Genomic DNA, 21,849 nt, shown 5'->3' with positions numbered 1-21,849 from the left:
AACTAGACTGCTGACGGATATGATCCGCATTCTTTAGCTTGTAATGTCTGACAGTGCCTGAAAGATCTCCGCTCTCTGGCCACTGCTGGGACCGTGTTAGCAGAGACAGGAGCAGGCGCACCGAAGACAGCTATTTCACATTTCACAACCATTTCCAAATAGGTCGTCAATAAGCTTGTGATTCGTGAAACTGGGTGTAGGTCTGTTACTGTATTCTCCCGTGTTATCACGCTGCTGCTGTTGCCGCTGTCGGCTCTTCAAGGGAAGATGAATGTTATAGATCATGTCCGGGATATGGCTGCGGCCGGGCTACACTCCAATGTCCGCTTACTGAGCAGCCTCCTGCTGACAATGAGCAACAATAATCCGTGAGTGCGCATACACTTCTATAATGTGTGTATACATATATATACTGTGTATACTGTCTGATATGATTGGCTTCAGTATTTATTGTCCCTTTAACACAACCCCAAAATGATATGAATAGCAGCAGACGAGTGAGGGAGGTCGGAGGATGTCAGACACAGATCGAAGTGATGAAGAAGAAGGAGATCCCTATGTTCCTAGCCCAGGTTATGGGGAAAGACAGTAGTGCTGCTAGAATAGTTACGTTATATACAGTTTTTATCTCTTTAAGATAAAAAAGACAATATGCTTATGGTTTTATTCGTGAATGTAATTGTAGCACACAAGTTCAAATAGCCCATATTTAGAAAGTATCCATCAATTAGGCTTTTACTGCATGTGTTGTTTTGGTACTTGTGATGTTTCATGGCGGCAGCTTACGCTTCGTTTGAAGCTACGTTATTAGTGTAGCCCAACGGCTGCCTTACTTGTGTTGTTTCACGGCGGCAGCCTAAGCTACGTTTTCAGCGTAGCCCAACCTGCATAGTCAGTGTAGTGTCCCCGTGAGGCAGCTACTTACTGAACAGAGATGCAGTTCCCGGCGTCCCTGGAAAGCCTAGCGAGCGCCTTTTACACAGCTCTGGCGTCCGCATGATCCCCTCTATGGCGGAGAGGGGATCATGCGGGCGCCGGCAGAGAGGTGCTCCATCTGTCTGAGACGCTCCTGCGTCTCAAGAACTATTGCAGCAGGGTACAGTAACCCAGCTGAGAGGGTTAGGGGTTCGGTAGCTCATGCGTCTCCTGCACAAAGAGGGGGTGTGGATGCAAATGCGTCTCATACACAATAAAGGAGGCATTTGCCAGTGCTCCATGTTACATACTGGCAAATGCCTCCATTTGAAACCCACACTATCCACACCAGCCCAAAGCGTGGCGAGCGGACGCGTTACGCTTCCTCCCGACCTTTTCATACCCCCACTATCCACGTCGGTGTGGAGTTGATTTTATAAAGTGTGGCGAGCCACCAAGCCTGAAGCATGGCAAGCGGACATGGAATACATGTAAAGTAATCTCGCTGCGCTCGCCACGCTATGGGCTCGGTGGTTCGCTGCGCTCGCCACACTTTGTAAAATCAACTCCACACCGAAGTGGATAGTGGGGGTATGAAAAGGTTGGGAGGACGCGTAACGCATCCCCTCGTGGGGCTTGCTTTGCTCGCCACGCTTCGGGCTTGGGGCTTCTGACAAGGACACTAACTACGTTACTGCCGCCGTGAAACTACACAAGTACTGTTTTTTTTTTTGCTAGGTACATACCTAGACATGGGTTGGCTCCCCACCCCACCTTCCACACTTTAGTGACATGGTAAAAAAACAATGGGGCAGATGTATTAAGACTGGGGAAGTGATAAACTGGTTATAAGTGGAGAATGATAAACAGCTAGCCAATCACCTCCTACATGTCATGTTTCAAACCCAGCCTGTAACATGGCAGGTTGGAGCTGGTTGGTTGTTTATCACTCTCCATTTGTCACTTTTTGAAGCTTAGTGCATCTGGCCTCCATTATGTAACTTGACAGATAGGAGCTGATTGGCTGGTGCATTATCACCTCTCACTTCATCACTTTCGCAGGCTTAATAAATCTGCCACAGTATTTCTAATACGCACTAACCAATATGCTACCTGACCTGTCTGGTTACAGAAACCATTAGTGATGTAATTGTCGATGGTTCCTGGGCAGTCATATGGGATGGTTTTAGGCTCATAACAGTATATCTGCAAAATATATCGTCATTGGCTGTGCCAACACAATGGGTGAAATGTATTAAGATGTGAATTACACTTCACAGGTCATGTTGCTATGGGCAACCAATAAGAAGCTACTTATTTATTTATCACCCTCTAGAACAGGGCTGGGCAACACCGGCCCTCCAGATGTTGATGAACTATACATCCCAGCATGCCTTGCATCAGTTTCAGCATGGCCACATAGCAAAACATCCTGGGATGTGTAGTTCATCAACATCTGGAGGGCCGGTGTTGCCCAGCCCTGCTCTAGAAGATAGTAGACAGGATGTGAATGGTTGCCAATAGCAACATGACCTGTGAAGTGTAATTCACATCTTAGTAAATTTCCCCCAATATGTCTGTGAACAACATAGTTCACTGACAGTTTTTCTGTACACACCAATTTACTGTGCGATATGTTGTTCATCAGTTCATTGAATAAAAAATTGCCTAGTATGTACCTAGCATTATTTATTTTATTATTTATTAACAATTTATTATATAATGCAGCACTTGAAACAACAGCGATAAAGCAAAACCGGTTGATAACAGTCAGTCATAGCTTGAAAATTGATTTTTTTAATTAGATATATTTGTTAAATGGATAGATTGACTGAATATTCCAATATTGCCAGGAAGCCGCAATCACCCCATGTCATCACTAGCAGTCCAGCCATATACATTGCTGTCATAATTGTTTGTAAAAACTTATTGGGGCAAATGTATAACACTGGAAAGAGTTAAAATGGAGAGGGATAAAGTACTGTACTAACCAACCGGTTTCTGTCATTTTGCAGGCAGTGGCGCTTAAGTGATAAAACATGTTGTTATTAAAGAAAACGTGTGGTTTATAAATGGTGCTCCAGCCAATCAGCTCCTAACTGTCATGTATTCAGCTCATATCTGTCATGTTAAAATAAAATGACAGTAGGGGGTTTCTCTGCTGAACTATTACACACATTTTGTAGGTAGGTCTTTTAAGTATTATACCACTCTGATGATATTTTATATTCATTTACTGCATGTCTACACAAACAGTAGATTAATGATTTTACTGTCATTTAGACAATATAGGTCAAATTAATAAGATGGAAGTTCTATTAAAGATGGGATGTTGCCCATAACAACCAATCAGATTCTATCTATTGTCTTCTAGAAGGTGCTAAATACATAAGAAGTAGAATCTGATTGTTGCAACAGAACTCCTATCTTATTACATGTTTCCACGAGAGTCTACAGCCATATAAGTAAGTCTCCCCCCTCCCATCCTGCTCCTTTTATTCATACTTCCCTTGTCACCTGATGTCAGCGGCCTTCAGGATCCTCTTCAGCGGCATCTCCAGTACCAGGGGTGCATGGGCGCGACGGTGATGTCACTAGCACACTCGTGCAATGCACCCCTGGGACCAGAGATGCCGCTGAAGAGGATCCTGAAGGCTGCCATGGACATAGGGGATCATCGGAGCATCACTAGGGGATCAGGTAAGTATGGGGAAAAAAAATTCCAAAATCCGGAAACATTGTGGTCCCGAGCATTTCGGGTAAGGAATACTCAAACTGTACTTTTGATTTTTTATAAAAGGAAATTAGATTAGCAGCAGTGACCAGGACAGTAAGGGACTTGCACATGTCTTTTTGAATCCCATATATGGTTTTTTTTGTTAACAGAGAGATGTTTTCACCATCGCAAAAGTACCAACTGCTGGTATACCATGCAGACTCTCTCTTTCACGATAAAGAGTATCGGAATGCTGTCAGCAAGTACACCATGGCTCTACAGCAGAAGAAAGCTTTAACCAAGACCTCTAAAGTCAGACCCTCCACAGGAAATGCTACTACTACACCACAAAATCAGGTATTATTTATTTTATTTATTAACCGTTTCTTATACAGCGCAGCATATTCCGTTGTGCTTTACAAAGGAGACAGTGATACAACAAACAGGGTATTTACAGACAGTCAAAGGTATGAGGGCCCTGCTTGAAAGCTTACAACCTATAGGGAAATAGGCATTGATACATAAGGATAGATACTGTATTCTTTATTGCATCGATTCCACCAGAATGCAAGGTACCGTGACTGGTTCTGGAATTTGATAAGCTTGCCTGAAGAGATGAGTTTTTAGGGAACGCTTATAGGTTTGGAGACTGGTATAGAGCAGTTCTTTATATAACACATATAAATCTAGAGGATGTCCACAATATTTCTTTCCAAACAAAACTAACAACTAGTTATCATGAGAACACAGTGCATTTAAAGCTGAGCATTTCAATGCAGAATGTCATTTGCTAGAATAGGTCAAGTGTGTTATGGCTGATAAATGTGTTACAATCAATTCCACAAATGCTTTCCCATTTTATTATATTTATCCACAGTGCATCTGAGTAGCTTTTAAGATTTTTTTTTAAATGTAATTAAAGGATCTACAGATGAAAATGAAATTATGAATCTGATCTATAATAAATAAAATTAGCATTTGTAAATAAAAATATAATTATTTTTTCTCAGTATAGTGGTGATTATGTTGCTTTTTTGTATAGAACAATTGGGGGGTTTTCAATGTTTCCGATTTTCTAAAATAATGGGGATTGAGTATTCAATCCTGGCCATTTTAGCCAGGAAAAAAAGCCGGGATTTGCCTCTGCAGCTCCAGCTCTTTGAAAAGCCGATTCGGCTTTCGTGGAAATGAGTGCTAAATTTTCCAATTGGTGACTGTTTCTCGGAGTTTGCAGATCCATGTCTTTTTCCGATAATCAGCAAAGTGATGTCCTTATTGTTGTGTTTTGGTTTCCCCAGAGCCTACCATCAGAAATTGAAGTAAAATATAAAATGGCAGAGTGCTATACAATGCTTAAACAAGACAAAGATGCTGTTGCCATATTAGATGGAATTCCCTCCCGACAAAGAACCCCAAAAGTAAGTTCAGATCATTATTTTACCAGTTTGAAGCCATTTTTCTTTCTTCTATATTAGTTTGCATTACTTTTTTTCCTGACTTTTGTAGATTAACATGATGTTAGCCAATTTGTACAAGAAGGCTGGGCAGGAACGTTCAGCTGTGACGAGTTACAAGGAGGTGCTGAGGCAGTGCCCACTGGCACTCGATGCCATTTTAGGTACAACCAAACTCTTATTCTTAGTGACTTCTGATGCAATTGTAATGTATAGATACCGGAGTATTCACATTATATATTCTAATGCTGCAAGTACAAGTATCAATCAAAGTTAGACAGGTAATGCTGGGACCTGTAATTCCTCAAAAGCTGGAGAACTATGGGCCTTATTCTAGTTCACTCTTTCTGACAAAATCCTTCTTAGATGGAAAAAACCATGTGCACTGCAGGTGGGGCAGATGTAACTTGTGCAGAGAGAATTAGATTTGGGTGGGGTTTTACTTCAAAGAGGTCTATATTGCAGTGTAAAAATAAAGCAGTCAGTATTTTCCCTGCACAGAAACAAAATAACTCACCCAAATCTAATTCTCTCTGCACATTTTACATCTGCCCCACCTGCAGTGCACATGGTTTAGTCCATCTAAGAAGGATTTTGTCAGAAAGAGTGAACTAGAATAAGGCCCTATATGTTGTCCGAGCCAGCTTATTCCAGTGGCCGGGAACCTTTAGCTGTTGAACTACAAGGCATAGCAAGAATGTTTCAATTAACTAAAGAGCCATAGGTGGCATGCATGAGTCTTTTTTGGTTTGTTTATTTGAAAGCTTTATTTGTTTCAGTTGCAAAGCTATGATTAATATCTGGTGGTCTCATTAATGTGCAGTAAGGTGCCACATGCTGCACTTTGATTGTGCCACCTTTTATGTTCTCTGCAAGGCATATATTTTTCTCATATTTAACAAAAGTCTATTGTGAATAATATAAATCTACAGTGCAGTTAGGCTTGGGGAGAAACTGTATTTTGTTTTATTCAAAGATTAAAAAAACATCTGGTACAAAGCTGTCAGCAGAGAGATGCTGTGTTCTGATTGATCCATGGGCATACAACAAGATTTAATTTTAGAAAACAACCTCCAGCACAAGCGTTACTGACTCCCCCACATTGCTAGCAGTGGGATTAGCAATCACAGGGGGGTCTGTAGGTAGAACCCAGCAGGACTTCAATTTAGATGCACCCAAATGTGAAAGTGTCTATGCGGGATTAACTTTATGTATATATGCGGCTTGTCATCCTTGACCATTGAGTGTACTCCGCCATGAGGGTCAATCAACTAAGTGTGAGTTATTTTCATTGCAAATTCACATTTTGCAATCCAATTAGAAACTCGCACAGAACCGGGCAGATTAAACTCAACTCACATTTTTCCATTCGCACCTAACTAAGGGTGAGAGATGTCTTATTTTAAGGTTAAAATGTTTTCCCCTGAAAAACATGCCTCCAAGTGGGAGGGTCGTCTTATACGCCGGGTGCACTTATATAACAAACTCTATATTTTGAGTGAAATGTTGGGGGGTCGTCTTATACGCCGGCATATTAAATCTGAGGAAAATCATTATTGTATATGAAGTTCTACAAGTGCTGCTTGCATTGTCCCTGCTAGATCAGTACACATGTACACTTGAGGGCACCTAGGCAAATAAGTGTGTGTGTGTGTGTGTGTGTGTGTGTGTGTGTGTGTGCGTGTGTGCTCCTTGTGATTTCCCCCTTTGCACAATGACCTAATGTCAGTTTTGTATTCCTAGGTTTGCTGTCTCTTTCTGTAAAAGGGGCAGAAGTAGCATCCATGACTCTTAATGTTATTCAGAGTATTCCCAACCTGGATTGGCTTTCTGCCTGGATCAAAGCGTATGCATTTGTGCACACTGGGGACAACACAAGAGCAATTAATACAATCTGGTAAGAAGTCTGTGATTGGAGACCACTGCCTTGTCCTTCTCGATCACGTCTGCAATTGGAAATATAGTTGCTATTCCTTAAACACCTCCTCTAGCTGGAGATGGTCTACTCCAGTGATGGCTAACCTTGACACTCCAGCTGTTGTTGAACTACACATCCCAGCATGCCCTGCTACATTTTTACTATTTGGCCATGGTAAATCTGATGCAGGGCATGCTGAGATGTGTAGTTCAACAACAGCTGGAGTGTCAAGGTTAGCCATCACTGGTCTACTCTCTAAAGAAAGACACCTTCCAGCCAATGTATCTTTGTATTTACTTTTGTAATCATTCTAAGGGATAAAATATCTCTACTTTTTCGCGTAAATGTAATTCTGTGTCAGATTCTGTGTCAGACTCGTTCGCATTTAGTATAATATCCAAGACCACAATGGTTGTGTTTTATTAGAATTCAGTAGCCTTTCCACAGTAAGGCACAAGGGCTTCTTTTAATATAAATCGTATATTATATTTTGTCTAAGTTTCTTAATTTCTATACAGTGGCTTCATGTTGAGTATCCCTTATCCAAAATGCTCGGGTCCAGAAGCATTTTGGATAACAGATTATTCTGTTTTTCAGAATATTTTTATATTTCAATTAAGTATTTTGAGGTACCTTGCACGCATGTTGTACAAACACATGAAATACACACACACACACAATTATTGTATTTGTGCATGAAACAAGGTTTCAAAACATGAAACAAAGGTTCACTTGCAAAAGCAAATTCTCTCTCTAATGGACAAAACCATGTGTACTGCAGTTGGGGCAGATGTGGCATGTGGCATGTGCAGAGAGCGTAGGATTTGGGATTTATCTTGTTTCTGTGCAGAGTAAATACTTGTTTATTTATTGATAGGTGCTTACAATGAGATGAAACTTTGGGAAGGCGTGAATACTGGGGCTTACATCTCATTGTAAGCACCCATCACATCTCATGGCATGGGTGCTTGTACAATTAAAAATCACATTGCATCCCATTTGCTGGCATGCGATGCTATGCAATATTTAATTGTACAAGCATCGCACACCACTAAATAAGGTACACGATGCAATGTGATGGGCGCCATGCTAGGAAACAAGTACCTATTTTTCTTATGATGTTGGTATCGACATTTCCCTTGTTTGATTAATATATGTATATTGTATTACCGTGGAGGTAGAAGAGCAAGTGTCTGAGTTCTCCTACATCTCTTAATTATATTTCATTTACCTGAATATTTTTCCTCTCTTCCCAGTTCTCTGGAAAAGAAGTCTTTACTGAGAGACAATGTGGACCTACTGGGAAGTGTAGCTGATCTCTACTTTCGAGTAGGTGATAATAAAAATGCCATCCTGAAATTTGAGCAAGCCCAGATGCTGGACCCTTATCTGATTAAAGGTAGGGAGGTGTGTGTGTGTGTGTGTGTGTGTGTGGGCTGTATTCTACTGAGTTTTTTTAGGAGGTGGGGGGTTATGTGCTTGTATCCTCTACTAGTGTTCACTATAAGATTTTTTTTTTAGGGCAAGGGCACTGACCACCGGGCAGGGCACTTTTTTCAATTATAATTTTATATTAGAAATTTAAATTAGAAACAACAAAAAAAAACATATATAAAACACTGCACTAGGATTACGCCCATGAAACATTGGGGGTATTCAATGCTTTGGGCGAGCGGCGACAGCGAGCAGAGCTTCCTGCTCGCTGTCACCACTCACCCTGTCAGTATTCAACGCAGCCCCTCATACGCCAATTCCCCCTCGCTCCATTTTTTGAGCGAGGGGGAATTGGCGTATGCGGCTCCAGAACCAGGCTCAATACAGCGAGTTTTCTGCATTAGCCGCGGGTCTCGCTGTTTGGGGGAATCCTCGCCGTCCTATGGCGGCGAGGATTTCCCCAGAACATTGAATAGAGCGAGCGGCCGGCGCGGAGGTTAAACAGCGAGGATCGCTGGTTTTCTGCAATCCTCGCTGTTTAACCCCCTCGCCGGCCGCATTGAATACCTGCCGTCGTCATACTCTGCTATGCCCATTACATATTCTGTTGTAATGACAATTACACATTATACCATGCATCATAATGCCCATTATACATGATGGCATACACCGTAATACCCATTACACATAATGGCACACACTGAAAGTTCTCAATGGCATGTCAGCATGGTGGGGGTCAGCATAAGGGCGCACAGTGCCACACACAAAAAGGGCAGGGTGCATTTTGAGGCTTTAAAAATGGGCAGGGTGCGGCACCCTGCAAAAGAAGCTTTGATGGAACACTACTGTACTGTCGAGCAGATGATGCTGTGGTGGGAGCTTGCATATCTACATTTAAGACCTTATTTAAAATTGTGGGGGGGTTTTTGTATGTCTGTGTGTTTTTGGCTTTGACAGGGTTTGACAAATTGCGCTTGATACAGCCAGTGAAACCCATGGTGGAAGTTGTGAGCTGATAAAGATTAAGGGCCTGATTCAGAGATAGACGTTAATGCACCTGCAAGTGTGGCATTGCGAACCCAGTGCATATGCTGATAATCTCTCTGTTCCATGTAAGGATGCCAATCCCAGGGCACTTTTTCAATCCCGGGAATTGGGATTGAAAAATGCTCAATCCCGGGATTCTCAACAAGAATCCAAAAAGAGGGAAAAACGCATAGTGGCCTTTTGGTGTCGGCCTACTGTAGACAATGTAAACCTATCAACTGGATGGCAAGCTGGTAATGGCACAATTGTAGCTTTGATAAAGGTTTGTGGCAAAAGTAATATAACAGTTAATTTTTTGATTGTTTGTAAATATATTTGAATTGACTGAATTTATGTAAATCCACTGTGTATATATTCTAGAAAAATTGCTGAGGGGAACAGACCCTAACATACAAAGCGATTTTAATAAACTGATAAATAGCCCGTTTTCAATCTTTATTGTGATATCCATGAGAAGGCAATATGCCCTTTCTTTCCAGGGATGGATATTTACGGATACTTGCTGGCTCGAGAAGGACGGCTGGAGGATGTAGAGAATCTTGGCTGTAGATTATTCAACATATCTGATCAGCATGCTGAGCCATGGGTGGTTTCCGGGTAAGTACAATGTGCATCTTGTGCTCCAGATAAGCAGCTTTGCCATACCGTGTGCTCTGAATTCATCATTTAAATAAAAACAGTAGATTAGAGAACAGACCCAATTAGAATCTGCTGGCTGCCTCTTACATATTTCACGGGGTTGTGTTTTTTCTGAAATAAAAATTCACTATTTAGCTAATTGCGAAGTTACCAAGGATCCATTCGCATGGAAATCACATGTCAAATGTGACGTCACCATTGGTAAAAACCTCATCAAAATAATATTCTCAATGGTTTGTGCTGGCATGTGACTTCTGAAGCGTTTATATGCTACTTCTCAAATGACTACAAAAATCATACACCACAAGCGTCTTAGTAAATTTCCATTTTTGTTGTGGTGATTCGTACACTCTGCCAAAAAACGATTTTTAGTCAATTTCCCTCAAGCTACTATTGAGAAATGAGTGGTATCACACTGAGGGTGGGAGGATTCAGTATTGAATCCCGGCGGTCGGGATCCCGGCGTTCAGAATCCCGACGCCGGAATCCCGACAGCCGAAATGCCGAAAAGGGGGGGACGTGGATCGGGCTCGCTGCGCTCGCCACGCAGCGGGCACGGTGCCTCGCTATGCTCGGCACACTAATTTATTCTCCCTCCAGGGGTGTCGTGGACACCCACGGAGGGAGAATGTGTCGGCATTTCGGCGGTCGGGATTCTGAACGCCGGGATCCCGACCGCCGGGATTGTAACTGCATCCCGGGTGGGATGTACCAACCACAATGTGCCGCCCATCACATCTGTACTAACATACAATGCAGTGAGCAATGCAAAGGGCTGCTCTCCCAATAAAAGCTGCACTTTGCGATGGCCGTTGGTCCCTAGACTTCCGGTTCTGTGACTCGGGAGTTCCTCTGTGCATAAATAGAATTTATTTATTACCAGTTTCTTTTATATTCCGCAGCACTTTACAGAGAATATTTGAACATTCACATCAGTCCCTGCCCCAGTGGAGCTTACAATCTATATTCCCTACCACATGTACATGCACACACATTCATTTTTGGGTTCATTTTGTTAGAAGCCAATTAACCTACCAGCATATTTTTGGATTGTGGGAGGAAACCGGAGTACCCAGAGGAAACCCACACAAGTACAGGGAGAGAATATACAAACTCCGCATAGTTAGAGCCATGGTGGGTACTGAACCCTTGACCTCAGTGCTGTGAGGCAGTAATGCTAACCATTACATCATCCGTGATGCCAGGTGTCAGTGAGATGTGTTGGATCCCTCACACAGTGCTGTGCATATGAGACCATAGACTACTATGGGGTATCCTCCGCCTCAGAGCCCTGCCATAGGGGCTTTGGTGCATTTCCATAGGGACTTTGGTGCATTCAAAAATGCACTAAAAACCATGAAACCTAAATGTATTTTTGCTTTTCTTTCTATCAGTGCTAATATTATTGCCTGTTGTGAGCTTTGGACAGCTGCCCAGGTAAATGAAGGGCACATATATATTGGATTTAGAGAAATCAATGACATTCTCCGGTAACACAGTAAGGCTTTTAATTGAACAGTTAAAGGTCAAAGTCTGCTCCTATCCATCGGATTCCTGTAGTTAGCTATAGCATATATTAAAACATTCCGTCAGACCAAATTGTTTTCAGTATTTTAATATTGGGTGCGCTATTGTTGTTTCATGATTGCTCGTTATACTTGATTCCATGTGTCAAATAATCATTTATTTTGTTCCATGTGTTGATTCTTCACCTATTATTCTAGGTGTCACAGCTTCTACACTAAGAGACACTCCAGAGCTCTATATTTGGGAGCCAAAGCCATTCAGCTGAACAGTAACAGTGTGCAGGCTCTGTTACTGAAGGGGGCAGCACTGAGAAACATGGGCAGAGTCCAAGAGGCAATCATTCATTTCCGCGAAGCAATCAGATTAGCTCCCTGCCGGCTGGACTGCTGTGAAGGTGCGTCGGGAGGGAGAGTAGGCTCTCAAGTTTGTCCTGACTGGTTATGTACTTATGTGTGTGGGGCCCCTGTCCATAATGCTTTCCAGGAGGGCGAACACTTGGAGCTCACAGCCCCATCATGCTCTGGCCACATGGGAAATATAAAATCAGGTCCTTTTGTTTTAAGTATATAAATTGCTGTTACAGAGGAAATCCAACATAAAGAAGAAAATATATTATGTGTTCACCCATTGGCCATAATATTGTGTAGGTCCCCCTCGTGCTACCAAAACCGCTCTGAGCTTTCGAGGTGTGGACTCCACAAGACCTCTAATGGTGTCCTGTGGTATTGGCACCAAGACATTAGCAGTAGATGTATTAAGTCCTGTAATTTGCAAGCTGAGGCCTCCATGGCTTGAACTTGTATGTTCCCGGATATCCCACAGTTGCTTGATCAAATTAAGAGGTGTGGAATTTGGTAGGAAAAGTGAAAAAGTGCCTTTATCACCAGCCAATCAGCTCCTCCCTTTTTTAAACCCAGCCTGTAACTTATCAGTCAGGAGCTGATTGGCCGGTGATAAAGTACCAGGCACTTTATCACTTCTCGTCCCTTATCACTGCTTTCTCCTCCCTTATAACTGGTTCATACATCTACCCCACAGTTTTCATAAAGGGGTATACTTGATCTTCAACAATGTTTATGTAGGCCTAATATATACACCCTTTTACAGGTGTCATACATTTTCTTGTTCACTTCACCATTGAATGATTTTTCTGCCGTTCATAATGAAAAGTCAGCTTAGACTGACTCCCGGGGTTTGTGCATGCACAAATCCTGAACATCAGGATTGGGGCTGAATTTGGCCCGTAACAAACAGGTCTGAATCGGTCTCAGGGTGCCAATGGTGATTAGTTACATACTACCTCATGTGCTAGACTGGTGTTTAATCCATACTTTTAGAATGCTGTAAAGAGCAAAGGTTTGATATGATTCCTGCTGCATGCCACAGTGGGTAAAGGCGGAGTAGGAGTCTGGGCACCAATCGGTTAACTGTTGAAGATCTTTGAAAGAGCTTCAGCTTTTATTTTATTTATTTTTCTTTTGATTTATTAAGCGGGCAGTGCTAGGTCATCGGCACATGCACTAGACAACGAGGGCAAGGTAATGGGCCTCTTAGGACATCCAGGGTGCTTCTTGCTTCACAAAGCTTATGGCTGCTTATTTGTGATACAGGGGTGTCAAGTTTTACTTACCTGGGCGATCTTCTTATTCTAGCCCAGTCATCAGATGCAATGAGGTATCCCCTCCATCTGGAACATCAATTGGGTGAAGTTCACCTTGATTTCAGGTCAAGTGATTCTCTATCTGGGAGCCTTACTAGACTCTAGAGTTTAATAAATCCTCCTCCGTGCAGACAATTTTTGTGACCTACAGGACAATATTCACATGTTCTTGCATCACTGCCGAGTGTCTATACACTCTTGCATGCAGAACCTAGGCTCTCTAGTCTTTGACATGGTGGAGTATTCCCGTTTTCGCTTCTGACCTATTCAGTGGAACAAATACCATTGTCTACTCAAGACACAGACAATCATACTTTCCATAGACAGTTTGGCACTCCCGTTTGTGGTGGCTCCAGGTATTCCACTTGGACAGAGGCCATTTGTTGTTGGTTCAACAGACCTTTCAGGGGGTGGTGGGAAGTGGGCTCTTCACCCAGATGCCTTTCAGTAACTTCTTCAACGCTGGGGACTACTGGGTGTTGACTTGATGGCTTCTTGGCACAACCACAAAGCTTCCGAGGTACTTTTTAGACAACAGGGATACAGGAGCTCATCAGGTGAATGCCTTAGTGGTTCAGTGGACCAACTTTCTTATATACATATATATGAGTCCTCCTCAAGCTGGAAGGGGAACCGTAGTGAACATTCGTTAGTTTACATGCAAGACTATCTCCCTCCTAGCCAGAGCTTCAGGGAGTCTTTCACTCAGATCAGGTTGTTCTTTGAACATATGAATAAGCTATCTTCTGAAGGTTTCCCATCAACCGGGAGATCGTAAACATCTTTTACACTCCCGATACTTCCCTGGGGGAGGCCTCTTTGAATGTCTTGAGAGCTCTCAGGATATGTGTGGACAGAACTAGGGATCTCTGTAAGTCCTATGACTTTCACAAACAGGGCTTGACAGCTACAAAACAGACCTTACTGGGTGGATCATTTTGACCATCTGCCGCGGGTATGCTGCGACTGACCTTTCTGCCCTGTCTGTGGTGACTGCTCATTGAACTAGGTTGGTGGGAATTCTTGAGCAGTTCGAAGTGGTGCCTCTGCAGAGCAGATCTGCAAGGAGTCCACATGGTCCTCTGCCCACGTGTTTCTCAAATGGTATTCTTTTACACGAACACAGCATTCAGGTGAATGGCTCTCAGCGCAGGTCAGGGGGAATAACAGGTGGGATATCCCACTGTGAAGTGTTTCGACTATTGCATGCAAAAGAAAAGGATATTAATGTTCTTTCTTTGTTAAAATCCTTTTATTTGGAATCCATAGCAGGCACAGCCCACCCTGATGCAGGTTTTTGCTCAGCTCCTGACTCCTCTGTCCTCATCTTTTCAGCATTAGGACCCGAGTATGTGTTTGTCTTCCTTCTTTTTCTAGCTTCTGCCTTGGGCTTGCTAACGTAACTAGATTGACTGGGGCTGGCTATAGTGGGAGAAGGAGCCTGTGCTGCTGCTGCTGGGAGAAAAAAACGTTAACTGTTTAGTGCTCAGACTCCTACTTAGCCTATACCCACTGTGAAGTCTGTGTCCCCTATGGGTTCATAAGAAAAGGATTTAGCCAGATAAGAACATAAATCAAATTTTTATCTTCCTATCCTCACACTTGTGTCATCCAGTCTTAAGCAGGAGTGCACATGTTGCCATTCACCACTTGAGGGCAATATTGCCTCTGTATCATAACATTACATTTTTTGCCTAAACATGATTATTGTGTTTAAAGTTACTGCTTTAAATTTTAGAATTAGTATGACTTTAAATACATAATTAGATATTTCCATAGGGAGCAAAATAATTAACTACTAAGGCTGTTTTTTTGTTTTGTTTTGTTACACTTAACAACCTTTATATCTATTACATTTTGACTAATGGTCTTTGAAAAGCACTCCACTTGCTTTCCTGTTGGGTAACGTGGTTACTGTAACTGTGCTTAGAACTAATCTACGGACTTCTCTGCATCACAGGTAGATGCCTGGTGCTCCGACAGGGGGAGATCGCAAAGAAGCCCCTTGCTGGCTCACTGCTCTATCCATGCTGCAGGCTCGGTGGCTCGATCCGCTCGCTACAGGTTCTATTCTCCCCCTATGGAGTTCGTGGACACCCAGAAGGGAGAATAGCCCCTGTCAGTTGGGATGCCGACTGTCTAGCATTTAAACAGTCAGGATTCTGATGTCAGAGTACTGAGGGGTAGATGTATAAAGCAGCGATAAGGGAGGAGAAGTGATAAAGGGGCAGATGTATTAACCAGCGTTAAGTGCAAAAATGCACTTAACGCTGGTTAACTGGGGGGGATTACGTCTGTCCCTAATGTATTACTAGCGCACCTAACGTGCGCTAGTGACAGCCCGCCGAGTTACGCTCGGCGGGGCTGTCCCTGCAATCCCCCCCAGGGATTAACGGCCGGGGCGATGTATTAACAGCCTTCAAGGCGTTAATTCGCCCCGGCCGCTTCGCCAGCTCAGGGCTAGCGTTGTCCTATCCCCCACTATGTGGACAACGCTAGCCCTGCGTCTGGCTTGGGCTGCGCTGGAGATCTCGCGGATTTTGCGAGATCTCGCGCATGCCCAGTAAGCCGGGCAGGGGGGGCGACGGCGAGTGCGCATGTGCGGGGCGGCGAGGGAGCCGATAAGGAGAGCCGTTAACGCTGGGGATAACGGCTCTCCTTATCGGCATGGGGGATGTTAATACATCTCCCCAGTTACGAGTGCCCGCTTCTCCTCATTATGCAGGAGAAGCGGGACGTTAGGTCAGAAGCGCAAAAGGGGGGGGTTGATACATCTGCCCCAAAGTGCCTTGTACTTTATCACCGACCAATCAGCTCCTGAATGATAAGTTACAGGGGGTTTAAAAAGGGACAGTTACGAGCTGGTTGGCTGGTGATAAATACCAGGCACTTTATCACTTCTCCTCCATTATCACTGCTTCATAAACAGGCCCGCTGCTAGAAATGTTGGGGTCCGGGACTGACCTTCAGTCTGGGCCCCCAGCAGCACAGCGCCACCCCCTGCCCCCATTACTTACCAGCATTCAGCAGCAGTGGCAGCCGCGGCATCGCCGTCTCCCTCCTTCACAGTCCAGCAGCACACTGCACAGTGCAGCCTGCAGAGTGACGAGCCCCTCTGTGTCCTAGGCTCGGCGCTCTGCAGGGTGCTATTGTGCGTGCCTGGCAGGGGACTGCCGGGTGGGGGATTCCTGGAGGAAGGGGGGGTGAGCCGTACCAATGTGGGCAGCTGCCCGGGCCCCTCCAGAGTCTGGGGCCCAGGACAGCTGTACCCACGGCACCCCCCTGTCGGCGGCAATTTTCATACATCTACCCCTGACCGTCAGAATCTCGACTGTCAGGCAGTCATCCGGCACCCTCACAGAGTAACCTGACTTAGACTTTGTCATGTATATCTAATTTGAAGCTTGGCATGTAACACAAGGACTTGGCAATGCTACATCAGCCATTTGATTGGATGATGTTTCTAGGCTGAATACTGGTCTTACTATTGTGTTTCTGTTCTCCTCTGACCAGGGCTCATTGAATGTTATCTGGCATCCAACAGTGTCCGGGAAGCTATGGTAATGGCCAACAATGTCTACAAAACTCTGGGAACCAATGCTCAGACACTGACTCTGCTGGCAACCGTCTGCTTGGAAGACCCAGTAACTCAGGAAAAGGCAAAAACACTTCTGGACAAAGCTCTTTTACAAAGGCCGGATTATATAAAGGCTGTGGTGAAAAAAGCAGAGCTGCTCAGTAAGTAACTGTCTCCGACTGACGGAGCTAATGCATGAGGAGAATACGTGATTACTCGTGATGTTAGAAGCTGTTCACAATACTAATGTTTATATATCCGGCACAGGTGAAAAGCAGAATACAATAACAAAGAACGTAATATCAAAGTGTTATTAAATAGAGAAAATATTCATATTTAGTGTGTGGGTGGGTGTGTGTGTGTGTATATATATATATATATATATATATATATATATATATATATATATCCAAGTGTTCTGGTACTCGCTGATACACTGCAGGTAACTGTTCCTGTTGCCTTCCTGGGGAAAAGATTACACACACGGTGTCTCCCAAATACAGTACAGGTTTGCAGGCGGCACTCAGGATAAATAAATACACGACACACAGCAGGCAAAGTCCTGGCTGTGTGTCGTGTATTTATTTATCCTGAGTGCCGCCTGCAAACCTGTAATATATATATATATATATATATATATATATATATATATATATATATATATATATATATATATATATATATGCCTAATACTTTTCAGATGCTGCTATATATATATATATATATATATATATATATATATATATATATATATATATATATATATATATGCCTAATACTTTTCAGATGCTGCTATAAATAAAACAATGTTAAAGCTCCTTTACCACCTAGTATGGGGAATATTTTGTTCACTACTTCAAAATGACGGCAGAAGGGGAGGGCGTGGGTGCGCTGGAGAACCAACCAGAAGCATCCATGTCCACGGTTGTGGCTTCATATTAGTCTCTTCTTCCGCTGAAGCATCACATTGCCCTACGTTTGAGCCAGGACCGAGACTCTAGCCACAGAGTCCCAAAGTAAAATGGCTGTGTGGCACTGAGGAAGGGTCAGGGCTGGATTAAGGTTTGTTGGGGCACCTACCAATAAAATCACTTATGCTGACAGTGTTATTAAACAGTACAATGTGTAACTATTCCCAACACTACAGATGTGTTAAACACACTGTAGTACCCACAGTTCACATTATGACATACAGAAACCCCTGTTCACTTATGCCACAATACCCCCTACACTGGTGATGTAACCGCTCCAGCTGCCCAGTTATGTCAAAAGGGGTCTGCGCTACAGAATTGCAGATAGCAGTACAGAGCTGATACATGACGTGACTGTGTAAGTGTGTCTTACCTCCATCTTAATTAACGTACAAAATTCTTTATCTGCAGGTCGAGAACAGAAATATGATGATGGCATAGCCCTACTGCGCAGTACTCTAGCAAATCAAAGTGACTGTGTCTTGCATCGGATGCTGGGCGATTTCCTTGTGGCTGTGAATGAATTTCAGGAAGCCATGGACCAGTACAGTATCGCCCTCAGGTATATCTATATGTGTATTTAAATTATATTATGTGTTGAAAGAGTTTGTTACCAATGCGATCTCAATCCTCCTGTTGTATATTGATCAATGCAATGAATGTATCATTAAAAATGGTGTGTAATATGAATTATAGAATTGTATTATACAAGATTATGTGACTATTGTCCCTGCCTGAGGTGATAATCCCATTCTATTGCCACAGTGGGGTTAAATGCTTTTCATTTCTTGTAGTGTTTAGTCGTTCAGTATAGTCACCAGATCATTCAGCATTTTGGCCATACGTATTGCTAAAGTTCTCCTGATCTGACTGTTCATGCCTTGTGCCAAGCAATTACATTGTAGTGCACACAGATGAGTAACCTGTTTACCCACCACACCCATTCAGTCTCCTGATAATTATATATGGATAGCTAGCCCATTGTATACATCAATCAGTCACTTTGATCAACATTTGCCAACCAAAGGGATGCAGCATTTGTCCAACATTAATTGGCACCCAAGGTGCATTCATGTATGAGGAAATCCTTCACAAGGGCATCACTATTACCTAGGACATGAAATTAGTCAGGGCCAGCCCAGTCAAACAGATATGATTTTGGTCAGGCCGGGATCGTCAAACTGGTAACACTGTTATTCACTGCACATGAGAACATTGCCAATACAGGGAGGAGTGTCAGTGTTGTGTAAACGAGGATTAAAGTCAGGAAATTGTGTTACATTAAGGAAAGACTACCAGGAAAAAAGGAGTTCCAGCAGTAACCTGACACCGGCTTGCCTGCACAATCCACATAGCAGTTTATTGGACAGTGAAGGGAATTATTTCCATATGTCCTTGTGTTTCTGAAATGCAGCAGCATGGAACATGTGCATTGTAGAGCCCACTGCATTAAACCAATTCGCATATCCTCTGGTACACGTCTGCCCATGTCCGTGCAGTTTGAAATCTATTTGGATAGAATGTACCTGCACCCTACATTTTTGTGCTAACATCCATAAGAAATGTTTTATAAGCTCAGGGAAAAACCTTTGAATTCTGGATTTTTTTTCTGTTTCAGCTTGGACCCTAATGATCAGAAATCTCTTGAGGGAATGCAGAAAATGGAGAAAGAAGAGAGCCCGACAGATGCCACTCAGGAAGAGGATGTGGATGACATGGAGGGCAGCGGTGAAGAAGGAGACCTGGAAGGCAGTGATAGTGAAGCTGCCCAATGGGCAGATCAGGAACAGTGGTTTGGAATGCAGTAAAGTCACTGATGTGTGAAACTGTACTCTGTACTAGTGTACAAAGCTAACCTAAATGCCATCAGGAGTCAGCTGATAATGTCTGCAGAACCTCCTGTGATGTACAGATAACAACCAATGGTATTCTTCCTGCTTGTCCATCACATTCTGTGTAGTATACTGCAGTATTTGGCAGCTCTTTGTTTTGTTTTTGTTCCTGAACTCTTGCTGCAAATTCCATTGGCTACTAGGTTCCTATAGCAAAACTTCCTCTAACAGGAACTTTGAGACTGGTTTCTGGTCTATATTGTGGCCACGTATGACCCGTCGGTCTCCAGATTGATGGCTATATCTGGGAGCTGTACTGGTTGTTGGCAAAACTGGGTGTATCATAACCTTTGCATATTGAAAAGAGTAATCTTCAAAATACATGTATCATGGCAGATGTGGTTTGTTTTGTGCGATAAATGTATTTTGTGTTTGTGTATATGAGCCTTTTTTTTGCATTTTTTTTTAACATTTATACACAACTCTTTTTGTTTGCCTGACAGACCTTTAATGAACTATTTTGATATGATCTACATATTAATGTGTATAGAAAGGCTTAACAAAATTGAAAAGATCAAGTATTGGGAGTTTGTATACAGTGTATACTAAATTTGCTGTACGCCATGAAGTTGCTTTTCTATTAAATAAAATACGATGTTTGTAAGTATTTAGTCTTTACACAAAATACCAAACCTGTAACACTGTTCTATAATATTGCTGTAAAGGAGCATATTAAGGTGAGTAGCTTTCACATTCATAATATACAGGACAGGTTAGTGATCCCATACACACTGAGCGACACTTTCAGCTCAAAGCCGCCCAGTGTGTATGGCCCGGCGATGAGCAGTGAGCGCTGCTGTGCACTCCCGCAACATCACCGGGAAAGCCGCTCATCTGCTGGTATTACCAGCAGATGAGCGGCATTGAGGACGGATTTGCAGGGGGAAAGCCACTCAGTGTGTATGCACTGAGCGGCTTTCCTCCAGCGATGATAGCGATGGAGGTCAGATGTATGTCATTACTTGCAATGAAATGCCTTTTGCAGCATCCAGGGACACTTTATACAACATAGAGGACTTCTGTGCAAACCAGTGTAATCATACACGTTCTCAGCACCGTATTAGAACAAACAGGTGGACATGCTTACCCACCGCCAGTAACTATTTTCCTGGTAGTGGAAAGTATATTGTAGATCACTTTTTTTTAAAGCAGTTTAAATTAAAAACTAAAACAATTACAAATATTGTGTGCCCAGCCTGAAAAGTACCAAAATAGTCAAGAGTCAAATAGGTACTTGTGTACTTTCACGGCTCCCACGATGTGCATCGTACAGGGAAAAATCGCATTGCATCAGATCGCATGCGATCTGATGCGATGCAATGTCATTTTTCACAGAAATTATGGACATGAGTTGACATCATGTAAAATGCACCCCAAATGTCATTTTTCACACTGTACCACCCCCACTATCAACGCCAACCCGAAGCGTGGCGAGCACAGCGAGCGCGCGAGGGGCGGCAGTACGCGTCCCACGACCTTTTCATACCCCCACTATCAACGTCGGCGTGGAGTTGAGAATAGAAAGTGCGGCTAGCGCAGCGAGCCACCGAGCCCGAAGCGTGGCGAGCGCACGCGGATACCTGTGAAGCCCGCGAGGGGAGACGGATACCTGTGAAGGTATCCGCGTCCCCTCGCAGGGCTCGCCACGCTTCGGGCTCGGTGGCTCGCTGCGCTCACCACACTTTCTATTCTCAACTCCACGCCAACGTGGATAGTGGGGGTGTGAAAAGGCCGTAGGACGCGTACCGCCGCCCCTCGCGGGCTCGCTGCGCTCGCCACGCTTCGGGTTGACGTTGATAGTGGGGGTGGTACAGTGTGAAAAATGACATTTGGGGTGCATTTTACATGATGTCAACTCATGTCCATAATTTCTGTGAAAAATCGCATCGCATCAGATCGCATGCGATTGATAAAAATGCACAAAACCACGGGAAAATCGCATCGCATGCCACTGGCATGCGATGGGAGCCGTGAAAGTACACAAGTACCGTCAAATATACTGTACCTGTATACTGTGACTAATATACTGTACATGTATACTGTGACAACTCATGGGGCTATATTTACTAAGCAGTGGCATCAAAGCTGCTGTTGATTTA

The 21,849-nt window shown here is 43.4% G+C and overlaps 1 protein-coding gene across 2 annotated transcripts; it reads left to right on the top strand.

Moving 5' to 3' along the window:
• The first annotated feature begins 1 nt into the window (after position 1).
• On the top strand, positions 2 to 20,354 carry ANAPC7 (anaphase promoting complex subunit 7). Of its 2 annotated transcripts, none has more exons than XM_083151376.1 (11): positions 2 to 368; positions 3,802 to 3,988; positions 4,930 to 5,049; positions 5,138 to 5,249; positions 6,829 to 6,982; positions 8,260 to 8,402; positions 9,964 to 10,081; positions 11,848 to 12,044; positions 16,824 to 17,048; positions 18,270 to 18,420; positions 19,477 to 20,354. In XM_083151376.1, exons 1-11 carry the CDS (start codon positions 268 to 270, stop codon positions 19,664 to 19,666), a joined length of 1,698 nt encoding a protein of 565 aa, XP_083007502.1. In that variant the 5' UTR covers positions 2 to 267; the 3' UTR covers positions 19,667 to 20,354. The 2 variants fall into 2 exon arrangements, with proteins under 2 accessions (XP_083007502.1, XP_083007503.1); XM_083151377.1 differs by lacking the exon at positions 2 to 368 and adding an exon at positions 3,083 to 3,101.
• Positions 20,355 to 21,849: the final 1,495 nt, after the last annotated feature.

The sequence above is a fragment of the Crinia signifera genome, chromosome 1 (genome assembly GCF_055691185.1).
Source record: "Crinia signifera chromosome 1, ASM5569118v1, whole genome shotgun sequence".
Classification (NCBI taxonomy): domain Eukaryota; kingdom Metazoa; phylum Chordata; class Amphibia; order Anura; family Myobatrachidae; genus Crinia; species Crinia signifera.
This window is presented reverse-complemented; position numbering and strand designations above follow the sequence as displayed.

Excerpts from the sequence above, each read along its gene's own strand:
- ANAPC7 (XM_083151376.1), top strand. The coding sequence starts at position 268 with ATGAATGTTATAGATCATGTCCGGGATATGGCTGCGGCCGGGCTACAC. Across the intron at positions 8,403-9,963 it reads GGACCCTTATCTGATTAAAG|GGATGGATATTTACGGATAC; the intron begins GTAGGGAGGTGT and ends CTTTCTTTCCAG. Across the intron at positions 12,045-16,823 it reads CCGGCTGGACTGCTGTGAAG|GGCTCATTGAATGTTATCTG; the intron begins GTGCGTCGGGAG and ends TCCTCTGACCAG.